We start from the raw sequence: 12,774 nt of genomic DNA on the forward strand, positions 1-12,774 counted from the left end.
GGTGCTTTCTGATGGCAAAGCCCACCCAAGGCTGAATATTGTTTTCCTAGCTTCCCTTGCAGCTAGAGTGAGGCTGTGTAATCCCCTTCTGACCTGGGGGCCCTGAGAACTCTGCTGGGGGCGTTTTCTAGGGAAATTTTCCTTCCTGAGAATAGAAACTTGTGAAGATAAACCACCCTTTGGACAGGATCCCGTGAGGAAGACGCGCTGGGAGCTGCACTGCCCCACCTGCTGCCCACGAGGTCAGGGGCCTGAGACTGAGGCCAGGGCTGAGATGAAAAACTTCGAAACGTACCCAAAGCTGTATATTCCCTTGAGCTTTTCAACTAAGAAAACACTGAGGGAATCTATCTACTTCTCTGTATAGTTCAGTATTTAAAATTAAATTCATGCATGTTTAGGAAGACATTTCCTTAGGTTAAAGTGGGTAAGCATGAGAATGATTTTATTTAAGTGGTGAGCGAGAGTCTCACTACCAAGTTCACGCGGATTCTTTGTGAGACGCCTTCTCGCGCAGGAGGACGCTACCCTCCCAGACCCCTGGGCGGCCCACCCCAGGCACCCACCTCCGCACGCTGTATCACTGATACGAGGGGTATCAGGAAGGTGAGCTGAAGAAAGGAGGTTTAGCTGAGTCACCATGTTGAAGGGGAAAAAAAAAAAAGCACGGACTCTCCAAAGCATCATTTAAAGGGGAGGCTGAGTCACCAAAAGCTGGCCTTAACTATTACCCAATGAGGAGGCTATTAAAAGTGATCCTGAACACAAACAGCAAACTTGGGACTCGTGGCTCACCACGGTCATGTAACAACTAATTCTTTGGGGCTTTTTCAGTATTCTCTGCAAATGATTGAAGTAATGTCTGTTCTGGTCTCACTCACATGGGGATATGTGGTCAGTTTTGCATGACTATAAATCATAATTCGGAGCACCTGCTCCCTGCACCCCACCGCGTTCACGGGGAAAATCAGAGTCCCACTGGGGGGGGGAGCAGGCTCACTTTGGGTAGCAGAAACACCGTCTGCTGTCGAAGGAAGACACATACAATCAATACTGACTTGGGACGACTGCTTGTTCTACTGAACACAAACAGTAAACCTGGGAGCAGGCCCACGAGTGGGAGGAAGAAACATTAACTGGTGTGGGCCCCTGAGGCTCCGGGGTCCTCTGCCAGGCAGCACGGATGGACAGCAGCAGCAAACTCTCCTCGGCACCACGGCCAGGAGAGGGGTGCTGCCTATGACACACCCTGGGGCGAGCGGCACTGCCTTTGCGTTTGGGCGGTGGGAGGCAGGGAAACGTTTAAAGGAGCTTCGCAAATGATGACCCAATGTGGCATATGCAGTTCCTAGCAATAACCAGGAAGGTAGAAAGCACATCAGAAGAAGTTCTGCAAGAGATGCCTCACTGACCAACAGACCTGAGAGTAAGACAAATAAGCGTGTTTATTGGCACAAGCTGTTGCGCTCTCGGGTTATTCACTATGCAGCATCCCCACGGCAACAGCTGAGCATACGAGGGTCAGCTACTCCACTGGCCTCCTAGACCCCACCCCCTGTTCCTTTCAAGACATGGCTGCAGCAGTGTTTCAGCAGACTTGCCTCTTCTATAGGTTCATTCCCAAAGGTAAACATCCTATAATTTCAAATGGTTGGCAAATGCTTTTGGCTCTATCTTTAAAATATATCCACAACCTGATTACTTCTTGTAACCTCCAAGGCCACCACTAACGACTTTAAGCCACTGTCATCTCTCACCTGTATTACTGTGATTGTTTCCTTACTGTCTTCCTGATTCCAGCCTTACTGTGTCCCTGCTACAATCTATGTTTAACATAACAGCAACAGTAATTCTTTGAAAACTAAAGTCAGATTATGTACTTCTTTGCTCAAAACCCTGCAACGTATTTCTGGCACACCGAATAAAAGCCAAAGCGCTGTCCTCGTCCACCTGCCTCTCTCCCCAGCCTGACCGGACCCTCTGTCACCATCTCCCCAGACCACTCCCCACTGGCTGCCCCCTGCCCCTGCCGTGCTCTCACACATCAACCTGCCGCCACACAGCCTTCAAAATTGAAATCCCCATTTTTGCTTTATTTTATCTATAGCTCTCACTATATATTAGCCATGATATATTTAACTAATTCATTTTCCCCCAGACAAAATGAAAGCTCCAGGTCAGATGTTTTTATCTGTTTGCTTTCATGGTATCTCCCTAGTGCCTCCAGTGGTCCCTGAACACACAGTACACAATAAGTATTTCCTGATTCAATGAATGAGTATGCAGGATTAAAAAGTTTATATCTTACATTTCTAAGTTCTAAACTAATAATCCAGGCACTTAGACTGGAAGGGGAAGGCTGCAGTAAAGAGAAATGCATATAGTTTCAGTAAGTTATTTTCTTACCTTGATAATAAGTCTTTTCCCTTTTCTCTCACTTACAGCAAGAGAAATAAAACACAGAAATTGTAAGGCCTACAATTCAACATGGTTATATTTAGAGTCCCTGGACTGAAGTCCTACTTTTAAAATTACAGTTGTTTTTTATATTTCTAATATACTAATTTTCACCACCATAGAAGATTTTACCTACAGGGAGTACATTTACATGATATACCAGTTTCTTAAGAAATGAATAAAACATTCAACTGTAAATCTTACTACAGAAAACAATGTACTGAGCAAGACCTAAGATCAATTCTCAGAAGAGCAGGTATGACATTCATCTCTGCTCCAACCATCTTTCTTTCATTCTTTCCCTTTAATGTTCATCTTTCCACCCCAAAATTTAATTAATTATTGCCCAGGGTTCAGATATCACTAAAAATAACCATTTCTGAATATATTTTAGAAAGAGGAGGAGAAAAATGCAAAAAGAGCTGACATTTGTTGCAAGCACTCCTTGAATGGAGCCTGTTTACTTTACCAGCCAGACAACATGCACCTGTCAGCCATGAGAATAAATGACATTAAATTAAAATGAGCACTTCTTATTGTTACCAGACACATGAAATGAATCCAGCCACTAAAGGTTGGTATAAAGCATTTTGCTTCAGTTAACCAAAATCAAGTATGATTTTAAACCAGCACATTTTGCAGTAAGGCTACCCCTGAATCATCTTCCTAAGGGAGCCCAACCCCCCAATAAAACTGAAGAAATGGAAAGATGGGGGTGGGGAAGGGAACCACCTATGCTCCCCAGAACGCCGAGCTGTCGCCTCTGTGAGGCCTGAGGATGAGTGACGCTCTTCTTTCCCCAAGGAGCTCATTACTTGTGTTTCGGGGAAGGCAGTGCTGGCAGACACGAGCTCCCTCATTACAGATTTCCTCTTCTGCGGTAACTCAGCAGACGAACCCCACCATTTCCAAATCCAGCTAACAGGTATCTGCTGGCATACTGCCAATAGAGCCGTTAGATTCATATCAAGTCAAGGTGTCAGTTGTTCTCTAACTCTGATGGTGGCCTGTATATTTTTTATTACTTACCGAGTCCTAGAAGATCAACAGTGGGCTCCGGAGCTTTTTTAGGGCTGGTACTTTTTTTAGGCTCTAGTTGCTGATCTTCTTTCTTCTGCAGCTTTAAAGTAAATCAGATTTATTAATTTTTCTTAAGTCAAACAAGCCTTTTAAGCCCCAATTAGTTATGTATATCTTTAATAAAGTTAGCATAATAAAGTATATGAAGCATAGTGTAATGAAGCCTAGAGCATTTATTATTATATAAAAAAATAACATGATAAACCTTACATATTAGGACCCCAAAAGAGTGAGTATACAAGCTTAATGTAACTGTTCTTAATCATTTAAATCCTTTATGTGAAATTACAGGTTTTTTTAAGAACTGCATTTCATATTATAGTAACCCTTGAACAACACGGATTTGGATTACACAGCTCCACTCCTCTGGATTATTTTCAAAAAACGTATTGGAAAATTCTTTAGAGATTTTTGACAAGTTGAAAATTGTTCTTTTCTCTAGCTTACTTTATTGTAAGAACATAATACATTTACCATACAAAATATGTGTTAATCCACTATTTTATGTTATCAGTAAGGCTTCCAGTCAACAGTAGGCTATCAGCAGTAAAGATTGTAGGCAGTCAAAAGTTACATGCAGATTTCAACTGCATGAGGGGTTCGGTGCCCCAACCTTCTACACTGTGGATGGGTCGACTGTAATCAGCTCTTTTGGAATCACTGGGCAAAGGCATAAGCAAAGCCTGGGTAAGCAGGCAGGACTCACTGGAGGCAAAATTTATTTCCAGGGATCAAGACCTGTCTGCACGTGGAGAGGGAGAGGCCGCTTGTGGGAGGGAGTAGGCGGCTTGCCGAGACCCCCAACAGAGGCCTGAAGTGCGTCTGTGCCTAAGAACTTTGCCTCTAAGTCAGGGTTCTGAACCCAGAGACATCAGACACCGTCTGAAGATGCGCTTGGTCATCACACCTGGGGAGGCGTCGAGGGGGCACTAGCTCCTCCTCGCCAGCTACTGTGCAGGTGTACCTGTCGTGTTACACATGTACCTTCCTAATAAGATCTTCTAAAATGAAAAATTCTTCAAGAACATTTGATTTCTACCAGACTTGCTTATAACATGAAAAGTCCTATTTAGAAATATTTTCAGGATATAAAGACAGTAAACCTTGAGCAACAAAAATATTAAACACAAACTATTAATTTGTCCTTTAACTCTATAACATACTAATTCTGTAGTACCTTGCAAAGAATAACAAGATAAAATTAAGATATTTGAAATATAGCTATCATATAAAGTACACAATTTCTTGAAGCCAAGTTTTAGAAGACTGAGAATGCTATTATCCTGTTAAAAGGATTTGGGCGCAGGGACATAATAAAAGTGTGGTAACAGTAAATCAAGACCTCAATGATAACATTTTCCTTCATATAAATGTCACCCTTTTGATGTTTTTACATTCAGCTTAGACATGCCAATCAGTATATATAGCATCATTTCACTGTAAATTCTCTTGCTACTAAAACCATCACAAATCTGCCTTTCAGTAAATGGAGAATACAGTCAACTGTCAATGGATAAAATTAAACCATCTATAATTTATTAAACAAAACTTTCTAACAAGCAAGAACATAGGTCTAGTTAGATAAAGCAATTTTATAAAACGTAATTTCCTTAGAGTCATATTGAGAAGATGTCTCATTCAAATTATTAAAACTTTTCTTAAGAAGCTTCACTAGCCAATCTTTTTATGTCATAAGGCTTCTCCACAGAATATAACTGAATCAAAGCTACTTAGTTTCCAACTCCTACAATCACCACCATTTCGTATCCCTTTAGATAACAGAAATAACAGCTGAGCCCCTTGACTATGACTCACTATTCTTTAGTTGACTGATTAATGTAGAAAATAGCATTAATATAGAAGAAGAGGGAAGGTATACAGCTTTCTAAGTTCTAGAGGTAATTATCAAAAAATACTCCTTAAAAACTGACTATATGCCAAATTATAATCAGTTTCTACATCGTTTATAATCAGTTTCCTTTAACATGCATAGCGCCACACAGGAAGGGACATGTAACAAATTATGTTCCACTCTCACTATGAACTTGAGGATGTTAAGGTGACAGAATGTGCCCGAAGGGCCCAGGAGTGGCTGTAGTGGTTGAGCCCGATCTCCTGACAGGGCTCCTGCCCCTGTACCACGGTGCCTTTTCCTTAATAATTTCTATTCATCACAAATTAGATTCAAAAATAAATATGTACCCAATGCTCACTGCGCATGGACACTACTACTCTTCCGATGACAGAAAGAGAAGCTTCAGTGAAGGACCCACAAGCTGGTGGAAGGGGCAGGGCAAGTACACAAACACCCTTCACACAGGTCACAGCACAACGACCACATACACGGTGTAACAAGCCATTAAGTTCAAGGTGATGGCGGTCATGGATGACTGGGGCTATCTACTCCGAGGTCTGCAAACACCAGGGCAGGCGGCTACAGGCGGGCGTTGGTAAAGGCACCTAGTGAAGAAAACCGAGTGTGGCAGACAGGTCAAGGCGGCGGGCATATCTGATTACCCTATAGGTCTGTGTGAGGGATGTACTGAAAGAAAAATCTGAAAAAATAGCAGGGGCCACACTGTGGAAGGACCTAACAGCCAGCCAGAGCAGGTAACTAGAAGAGCCAGCAATTTTCAGAGAGAGTGAGCAGGGAAAGCAAAGACGCAGCCCCTGGGGAGCCAGTCCCCGGGGCCGAGGGGCCCTCCGGGGAAGGGGCCCAGCAGCTCCAGGGTGTGTGACTGTGAGATGGTCAGAGTGACACTTTGGGGGGATTCACGGCTATCTCCTGCCTCATCACACCTTGAAATGCGAAATATATTTTCTATCAAGTGACTCAACAACACACAATGCCCACACTACCTACCTCATCTGGGGGCCTACTGAAATCTTTATAGTAGGATTTAATCTTTACTAAAATATTTAGTAAAAATTTATGAACGATGGATTTCTCAAAAGCTTTGGGTTGTACATCACGATCTATTCTACTATAAAGTAGAAAAAGAATTCAAAGACTGTGTCATCCATGTTGTTCACCTATTAAAGCCATCTGACTAGACAATATCAATACATTAATAAAAAGCACTGCCTTGTATTTCTCCTGTAGATTGATAGCTATAATTACTTTTAAAAGCTATTTCATGTGAGATTGCATGTAAACTTGCACATAACTCATTTATTACCAATTGTATTTTATTTATTCAGAATCTTGTTCAAGTTCCCCTTTCCCTTTTTTACCATTCTTTATAATGTACTTACAGACCTTTTCACATCAAGCCTATCAGTACGAAGTGTACTGTTTCTGAATTTAATATTCTTTCTTAAATTACATTTTTAGGATTCAATTTAGAACTGTAATCTACACTTTATTTCTCCAACCATATGGACATCCTTCAGTAAATGGCTCTCTCTTTGGCCTAGGGACACTAATACAGCAAACAACATTTCACTGGGCTGGAGAAGTATCAAAGATTTATAGAAATTTCAAAACAGTAAGGAGCCTTAGAAGACATTTTACTCAATTCATTACGTGATTCATCAAATGCCATTGTAACATCTCTTGCATGGCTGGTCTCTGTCAGCAAAATGTCCAGCACTACAGAATCACTGGGTATGATGCTAAAGGATATTCTATGTATGTATGGACAATGCCAAACATCAGAAAGTCTCCCCTCCAGGCAACTGGTAGCATCTGGCCACTTGGCCCTACTCTCCATGGCGCAGCGTGTGGGGAAGGCAGGTGAGGGAGGGGGCGGGGAGCGCTAACCCTCTCTGCAGCTGAGGCAAACCGCTGATTCACATCAAGCCCTCAGGCACCTAAAATTCCCTGACATTTTCTTTGGTGCTATTATTATATTCAGGGCAGCTGAAATTTGGGTACATCTCAGAATTTTACTTTTATCCAATTTGTTGTTTATAATTTTCTTAGGAACTGATTCTGTTATGCAGTGTCTTAACTAATCTCTGTTGCATGGTCATTTGAAGATCTGAACACCACACTGAGGTACTTAGTAAAACACTGAGAAGAAGAATGCCCAGGGCTGAGCCCTGCCGAGTGCCCGAGCGCAGCGAACTGCCCTTTGGCCTCCCCGGGGCGCAGCATCCGTCCAGCCCACAGGCGAGCTATGATCTGCTCCGAGGCCCACCTGTCCACACCTAGACCAGAAAGGTGTCTAAGATCTCAACCAGCAAGCTGAGTCTTGAGGGGAACCGTCCTGAGGAACACACACAGGCACCTAGTGGCTGCTGTTAACACTTTGAAGAAAGTAGTAAGCCTCTAAAAAAATTTTTTTTCATTTGAATTTTGCCTAGCATTCACGTCAAGCTCAATGATACAAGCATTCATAATCCATTTACATTCCCTTTCTACAAATATTGGAATTTGCCTATCTCAAATCTCCTGGTCCCTCCCTGTCTTTGTACAATTTCTCAAAGAATGACCTATAGTTACACACTGGGTCTGCAAAGTTCATCATTATTCAACATAAACATCAAATGCCTATGCTGCTAAGTTTCCTTAAAATAAACTTACTTTGCATAATTTTTGTAAGGATTAAGTAAAATAATATATAGAGAGTCCCTTTCATAGAGGCTGGCATGTAAGAGGTGCTTCCTAAATGGCAGCTGGTGGCGGCTGTGGTGGTACCTTTTATAACTATGTGCCAGAACTTGTAAGCACTCAGAATACAGAGACGACTAAGACATGGCTCCTAATCTTAAGAAGCTTCTATTCTAGTTAAGTAAACAGACACAAACAATTTTCGTTTGGTGTGGATCAGTGCAATGATGGAGGTGAAAGAAAAAGAAAGAGAGAGAGAGAGAGAGAGAGAGAGAGAGAGAGAGAGAAGGAAGGGAAAGAAGGAAGAGAGAGAGAAAGAGGGAGGGAGGAACTTAGTTCTCTGGAAGCTCACAGGAATGGACAGGTTAGGCCCACATGTTGTCTGAACGATGTAGTATGAGATGGGTGACCTTCTGTCCCAGTTTGCTTAGGACAGCTCCGATTAAATACCTGCTATTACAACTTAAGTGTTAACAGTACCTGCTCTCAGTTTCAAAAGTATCCAGCTTGAGATACCTCCCCGGAGCCTTGCCTTGAGACGGGAAGTGCCTACAGTACTGCTGGACTCTGGGGCAGAGGGGTTCCTCTCCTTCTAAGCAGTGGTAAGCTCTGTAAGGGCAGAATGACCTTTGAAAGTTCTGTAAGACTGGATTGCATGCACATGCCCCAGCAGCCCTCAGTAACGAATCAACAAGACTGTAAAAAAGTCAGAAGGAATAGGCTGTTTCTGTATCTTTAACAATCATCTTACTATTCTTACCCTTGTTTTACACAGCAGACTGGAAGCTTGCAGAAAAGGGAAAAAAGGGTAGTTTTTGAAAATTTCCACTTATTAGCAAAGCTATGAAAGACAGACAAACCTGGTGCCAAACCCTTCCTAGATGACCTGCTCTTGGGTGGGGGTTTCATATGCAGTGAGGAGCCGCCCTTGCTGCAATCTATTGAAAGTCAACCCTCGACACAAAAGAAGGAAAGGAAAATGCACAAAAAAAGAAATTAAAACACTAACGAAACACCCAGGTTTTAAACCCAGCCCGGACACTTCCCAGCTGTGTGACTAGGAAAATCCCATTTCATACTGAGCAGAGTCGGCTTTGTGGACGTGACCTGCACGGTCCCACCAAGTCCCGCGAGAGGCTAACGCTGCAGCTGGAAATTCTTCATGGAGCCTGACTTGGTGAGTCCAACGGGACAAGGGGACATAAAGCCTAAGCAAGGAGACAGCGCGATTACACGTGTCCCCACGTTCTTTGCTGTCCATTTGCATACAGTTCTCACGATGTCCCGTGAGCACAGAATTCCGGCCTGAGGACCCCAACAAGCACAAGGCAAGTGTACTGGGTCCACAACAGGGTAAGGAGTTGCTGACAGCCCTGAGAGGCCAAGCTTTCTGTTCCAGCCAGAAGTGACTTTGAAAGAGAAGGCGGCAGTGGTGTTCTAAGAAACAAGAAAGACCAAGAACTCCTATCCTTTCTTACAGATGTCACTTCCCCGTATCACCAACCACTCCCAGTGAAAACAATGGCAGAGCAGGAAAGAGCAAGAATGACCGGTATCTCCTCTTCCTTTCAGGCCCTCCCCACTCATCAGTTAACCAAAGGGAGAGTGTCGACAGAGTATGTGCATTATCAGGAAGGGAAATAAAAACAGTGGAGTTAGTTTTATGCACTGTTCCCACTACTCTGGTAAAAACAAAATACATAAGTGTGTGCAAGCTAAGAAACACAAATTGTGTAATTTTGATGATTTCACATATGAATTAAATGCTCCTATGTTTACAATTAAAGCTTGCATTGTACAATATAATAATGAATAAAGTTCATGTTAATCTAAGTTTTAGTTTCACTTAGAACACCATTAAAATAGCAAAAGACACACCGACAAGTTAAGAGACTGCAGAAGAAAAAAGTTCCATATTTTAGGACCTTTAATAATACTTTTTTCTTCTTTTATGGACAGGGGACTTCTAATGTTCATTTTGCACTGACCCTGAAAATTATACCGCTGGCCTTGTCTCTGGGCCACAGTACTTGATCAGTAAAGTAAGAATAGTAACAACAATTGTCAGTGATCTTATGACTGCTAAAATAATAAGATAAATACATTAAGAATTCCTTCCGGTTTCTGGTCTGGCATGTAAGCAGCCTGAAAGTCACCTCTCTATCGGAGCCACAAGTAAAAAGCTGAATGAACTGAAACATCAACGACTCTTCTCAACCAGAATAGTGAGGTCACCGGGAACAGCAGCCCCGAAGTTAAAGAGACAGGAGAATATAGCAAATCACAGTTCCCTGGGGCAGGAACCCAGCCCCGCGGCAGGAAAACCCAGAACAGTAACTGACAAACGCACAAGGCTCACTGCACACAGTCTGAGCGTCAGAGATGCCAGGGGGAGCTGGTTGTACGGGCGCTCACGTTTTTGTGAGTTTTACCTCCAGACAGCAGTACACAAGTTTTCAGAGTGAAGACTGGCTTTGGCACAAGAAGGGAAAAAGTAACTATTCTGAAATACACAGGGGCATTTTTTTCTAACAAGCCTGCCCTCAAGAGAAACGTTTATCGGAGCCTAGTCTACTTATAGGATGGAGCATGAGGAAAAGTTTCCAAGACAACTGACACATTATACAGGTTATGAGATGTCTGTCCGACAGCCAGTGAACAGATTATCGTGTATGAAAAATTACTGCTCAAGTTCCCAAGTGAGGGAAAAAAATCAAAGCTTTGAAGCCCTTCCAGGAGGGTTTGGGTGAGCACAATAGTTAACTAATGAAGGAATCAGTGACTCTTCTCAATCCATCTGAGAAGTGAGGTCACCAGCTACTGCAGCCCCAAAGTTGAAGAGACAAGAGAATATAGCAAATCACAGTTCCCTGGGGCAGGACACCCGTCGGTGGGTGTGCATACTCACCGCCTGTTCCAGGTGCGTCATTACTGATTGAAGACAACATTAAAAAGCAATCACTGGCAGAGGCCCAGGTAGGCTATTAAAAGTATCAGTTAAAGGGAGAAAATACCTGGAACACGCCACTACTCTACATCCCACTGCAGGCTCCATGGTTGTGTGACTTGTTTTAAATCTCCTAATGATGATGCAACACCTCTGGCCTCTGTTCATTCAACACTCACTCTGTATAGTGAAGTGACCTGCCAGTGAGCTGTTCGCATTATAGGCAAAGAAAGCAGCCAAGAATAAACTTCTCTAGCATTTACCCTTTAGTTCCCCTCACTCCCCTAAACCATACCCAACAGCACAATCACGAAGAGCATCATTTTGGCCAATCACCACTTTCCACAAGGACTGCTTATTCTGCTGACAGTCATTGATTCAATAATTAAGCCCCTACATGCTCAGTACCATTCTAGGCACTGACATTCTACAGCTGGCATTGTGGGAGAGTGGGGAGAAAGAGACAAAAATGACCAAAAATGAAACAGCAGATGTTAAGCGCCATAGGATGTTGTAATCAAGAATGGCTGGAGGCTACTTTGAACTAGGTGTTCAGGTAGGCCTCTCTCCAAGGTGCTGTTTTAAATAAAATCTAAATGACGAGGAGGCGGAACCCTTGAAAAGATCAAGAAAAGCCTCCTGGGCGGGGCAAACAGTGCACAGGTCTTGAGGTCACGCTGAGTCTGAGTTGTTCTGGGAATACAAAAAAAGAGACGGCTGGAGCACAGTACGTAAGGGAGTGAGTGGGAAAGGTGAAGCGGGAGTCACCAGCACGAGCAAGGCTTCATAGGACAGGGTCTGAGGAGTGAGATGCCATTCTAACTGCGATGGAAGTCGCTGGAAGGTGTTAAGCAAGGAAGTAACATGATCTGATTTACCTTAAGAAAGAGAAATCAGAGGAAAAGGGAAAAGGAGGTCCAGGTAAGAGATAACGGAGGTTTGAACTAGGCTGGTTGGTACCAGTGAAGATGGGCAGAGGTACAGTCACTAGGCGTCGCTGATGAAGTGATGGGTCAGAGCAGGAAGCGGCCAGGTCAACGCAGATTTCCGCCTTAAGCACCTCAACGAGCTGACTAGTGCCGTGGATTCTTGAGACAGGGAGGAAGCTGACTGAGAAGACAGAGTTTTATTTCGGTCACCCTCCGCCTCGGACCCCGAGGTGACAAGAAGGCAGGCCGCTCAGCGCACAGCCCTGGAGTTCTGAGGCCGGGCGAAGCCTGGACCCACGGGCTCGGGAGCCCTCAGGTGTCCCTGACTGCTGGAGCGACGGGACGGGCTGAAGGCGCTGACGCAGGAGGAGTGCAGAAGAGAGCCCGGTACTGACCTGGGGGCTCACGTTCCGGGGTCTGGTGAGGAGATGGAGCCGACAAAGGCTACTCAGAAGGAACAGTCAACGAAGTGAAAATAAAAGCAGGAGAATGGGGTTCAGGGCAAGAAAGTGGTTCAAGAGAGAGGGGGAGGCCATCTGTATAGGGAACCGTGAGAAGGGAGACGCAGACAGAAAGGCCCACTGGATCCAGCAACCTGGAGGTCACTGGTGACCCTGACCCGTGGGGCATCGGGACAGCAAAGTAAACCGAAGCTGGGGGAGAATGCAGGACAGAGAGAACCCGGAGGGAGGAAACGTGAACAAGACCGAGGAGGACCCTCCCACAGAAGTTGCTAGCTGGGGGCAGTACTTAATTGGAGTAATAAACACAGTGAAAAAAGAAAAGGCTGCGGGAGTGGGGAGGGG

General features: G+C 43.9%; 1 protein-coding gene across 6 annotated transcripts in view; it reads right to left on the reverse strand.

Moving 5' to 3' along the window:
• SMAP1 (small ArfGAP 1) overlaps positions 1-12,774 on the reverse strand; it is a 165,819-nt gene that overhangs the window by 16,240 nt on the left and 136,805 nt on the right. For all 6 annotated transcript variants that reach the window (XM_037012622.2, XM_073224480.1, XM_073224482.1 and 3 more), the window contains one exon: positions 3,487-3,577. In XM_037012622.2, coding sequence (XP_036868517.2) covers positions 3,487-3,577 — 91 coding nt within the window. The remainder of the gene's footprint in view (positions 1-3,486; positions 3,578-12,774) is intronic.

This window comes from Manis javanica, chromosome 16 (genome assembly GCF_040802235.1).
Source record: "Manis javanica isolate MJ-LG chromosome 16, MJ_LKY, whole genome shotgun sequence".
Taxonomy (NCBI): Eukaryota; Metazoa; Chordata; class Mammalia; order Pholidota; family Manidae; genus Manis; species Manis javanica.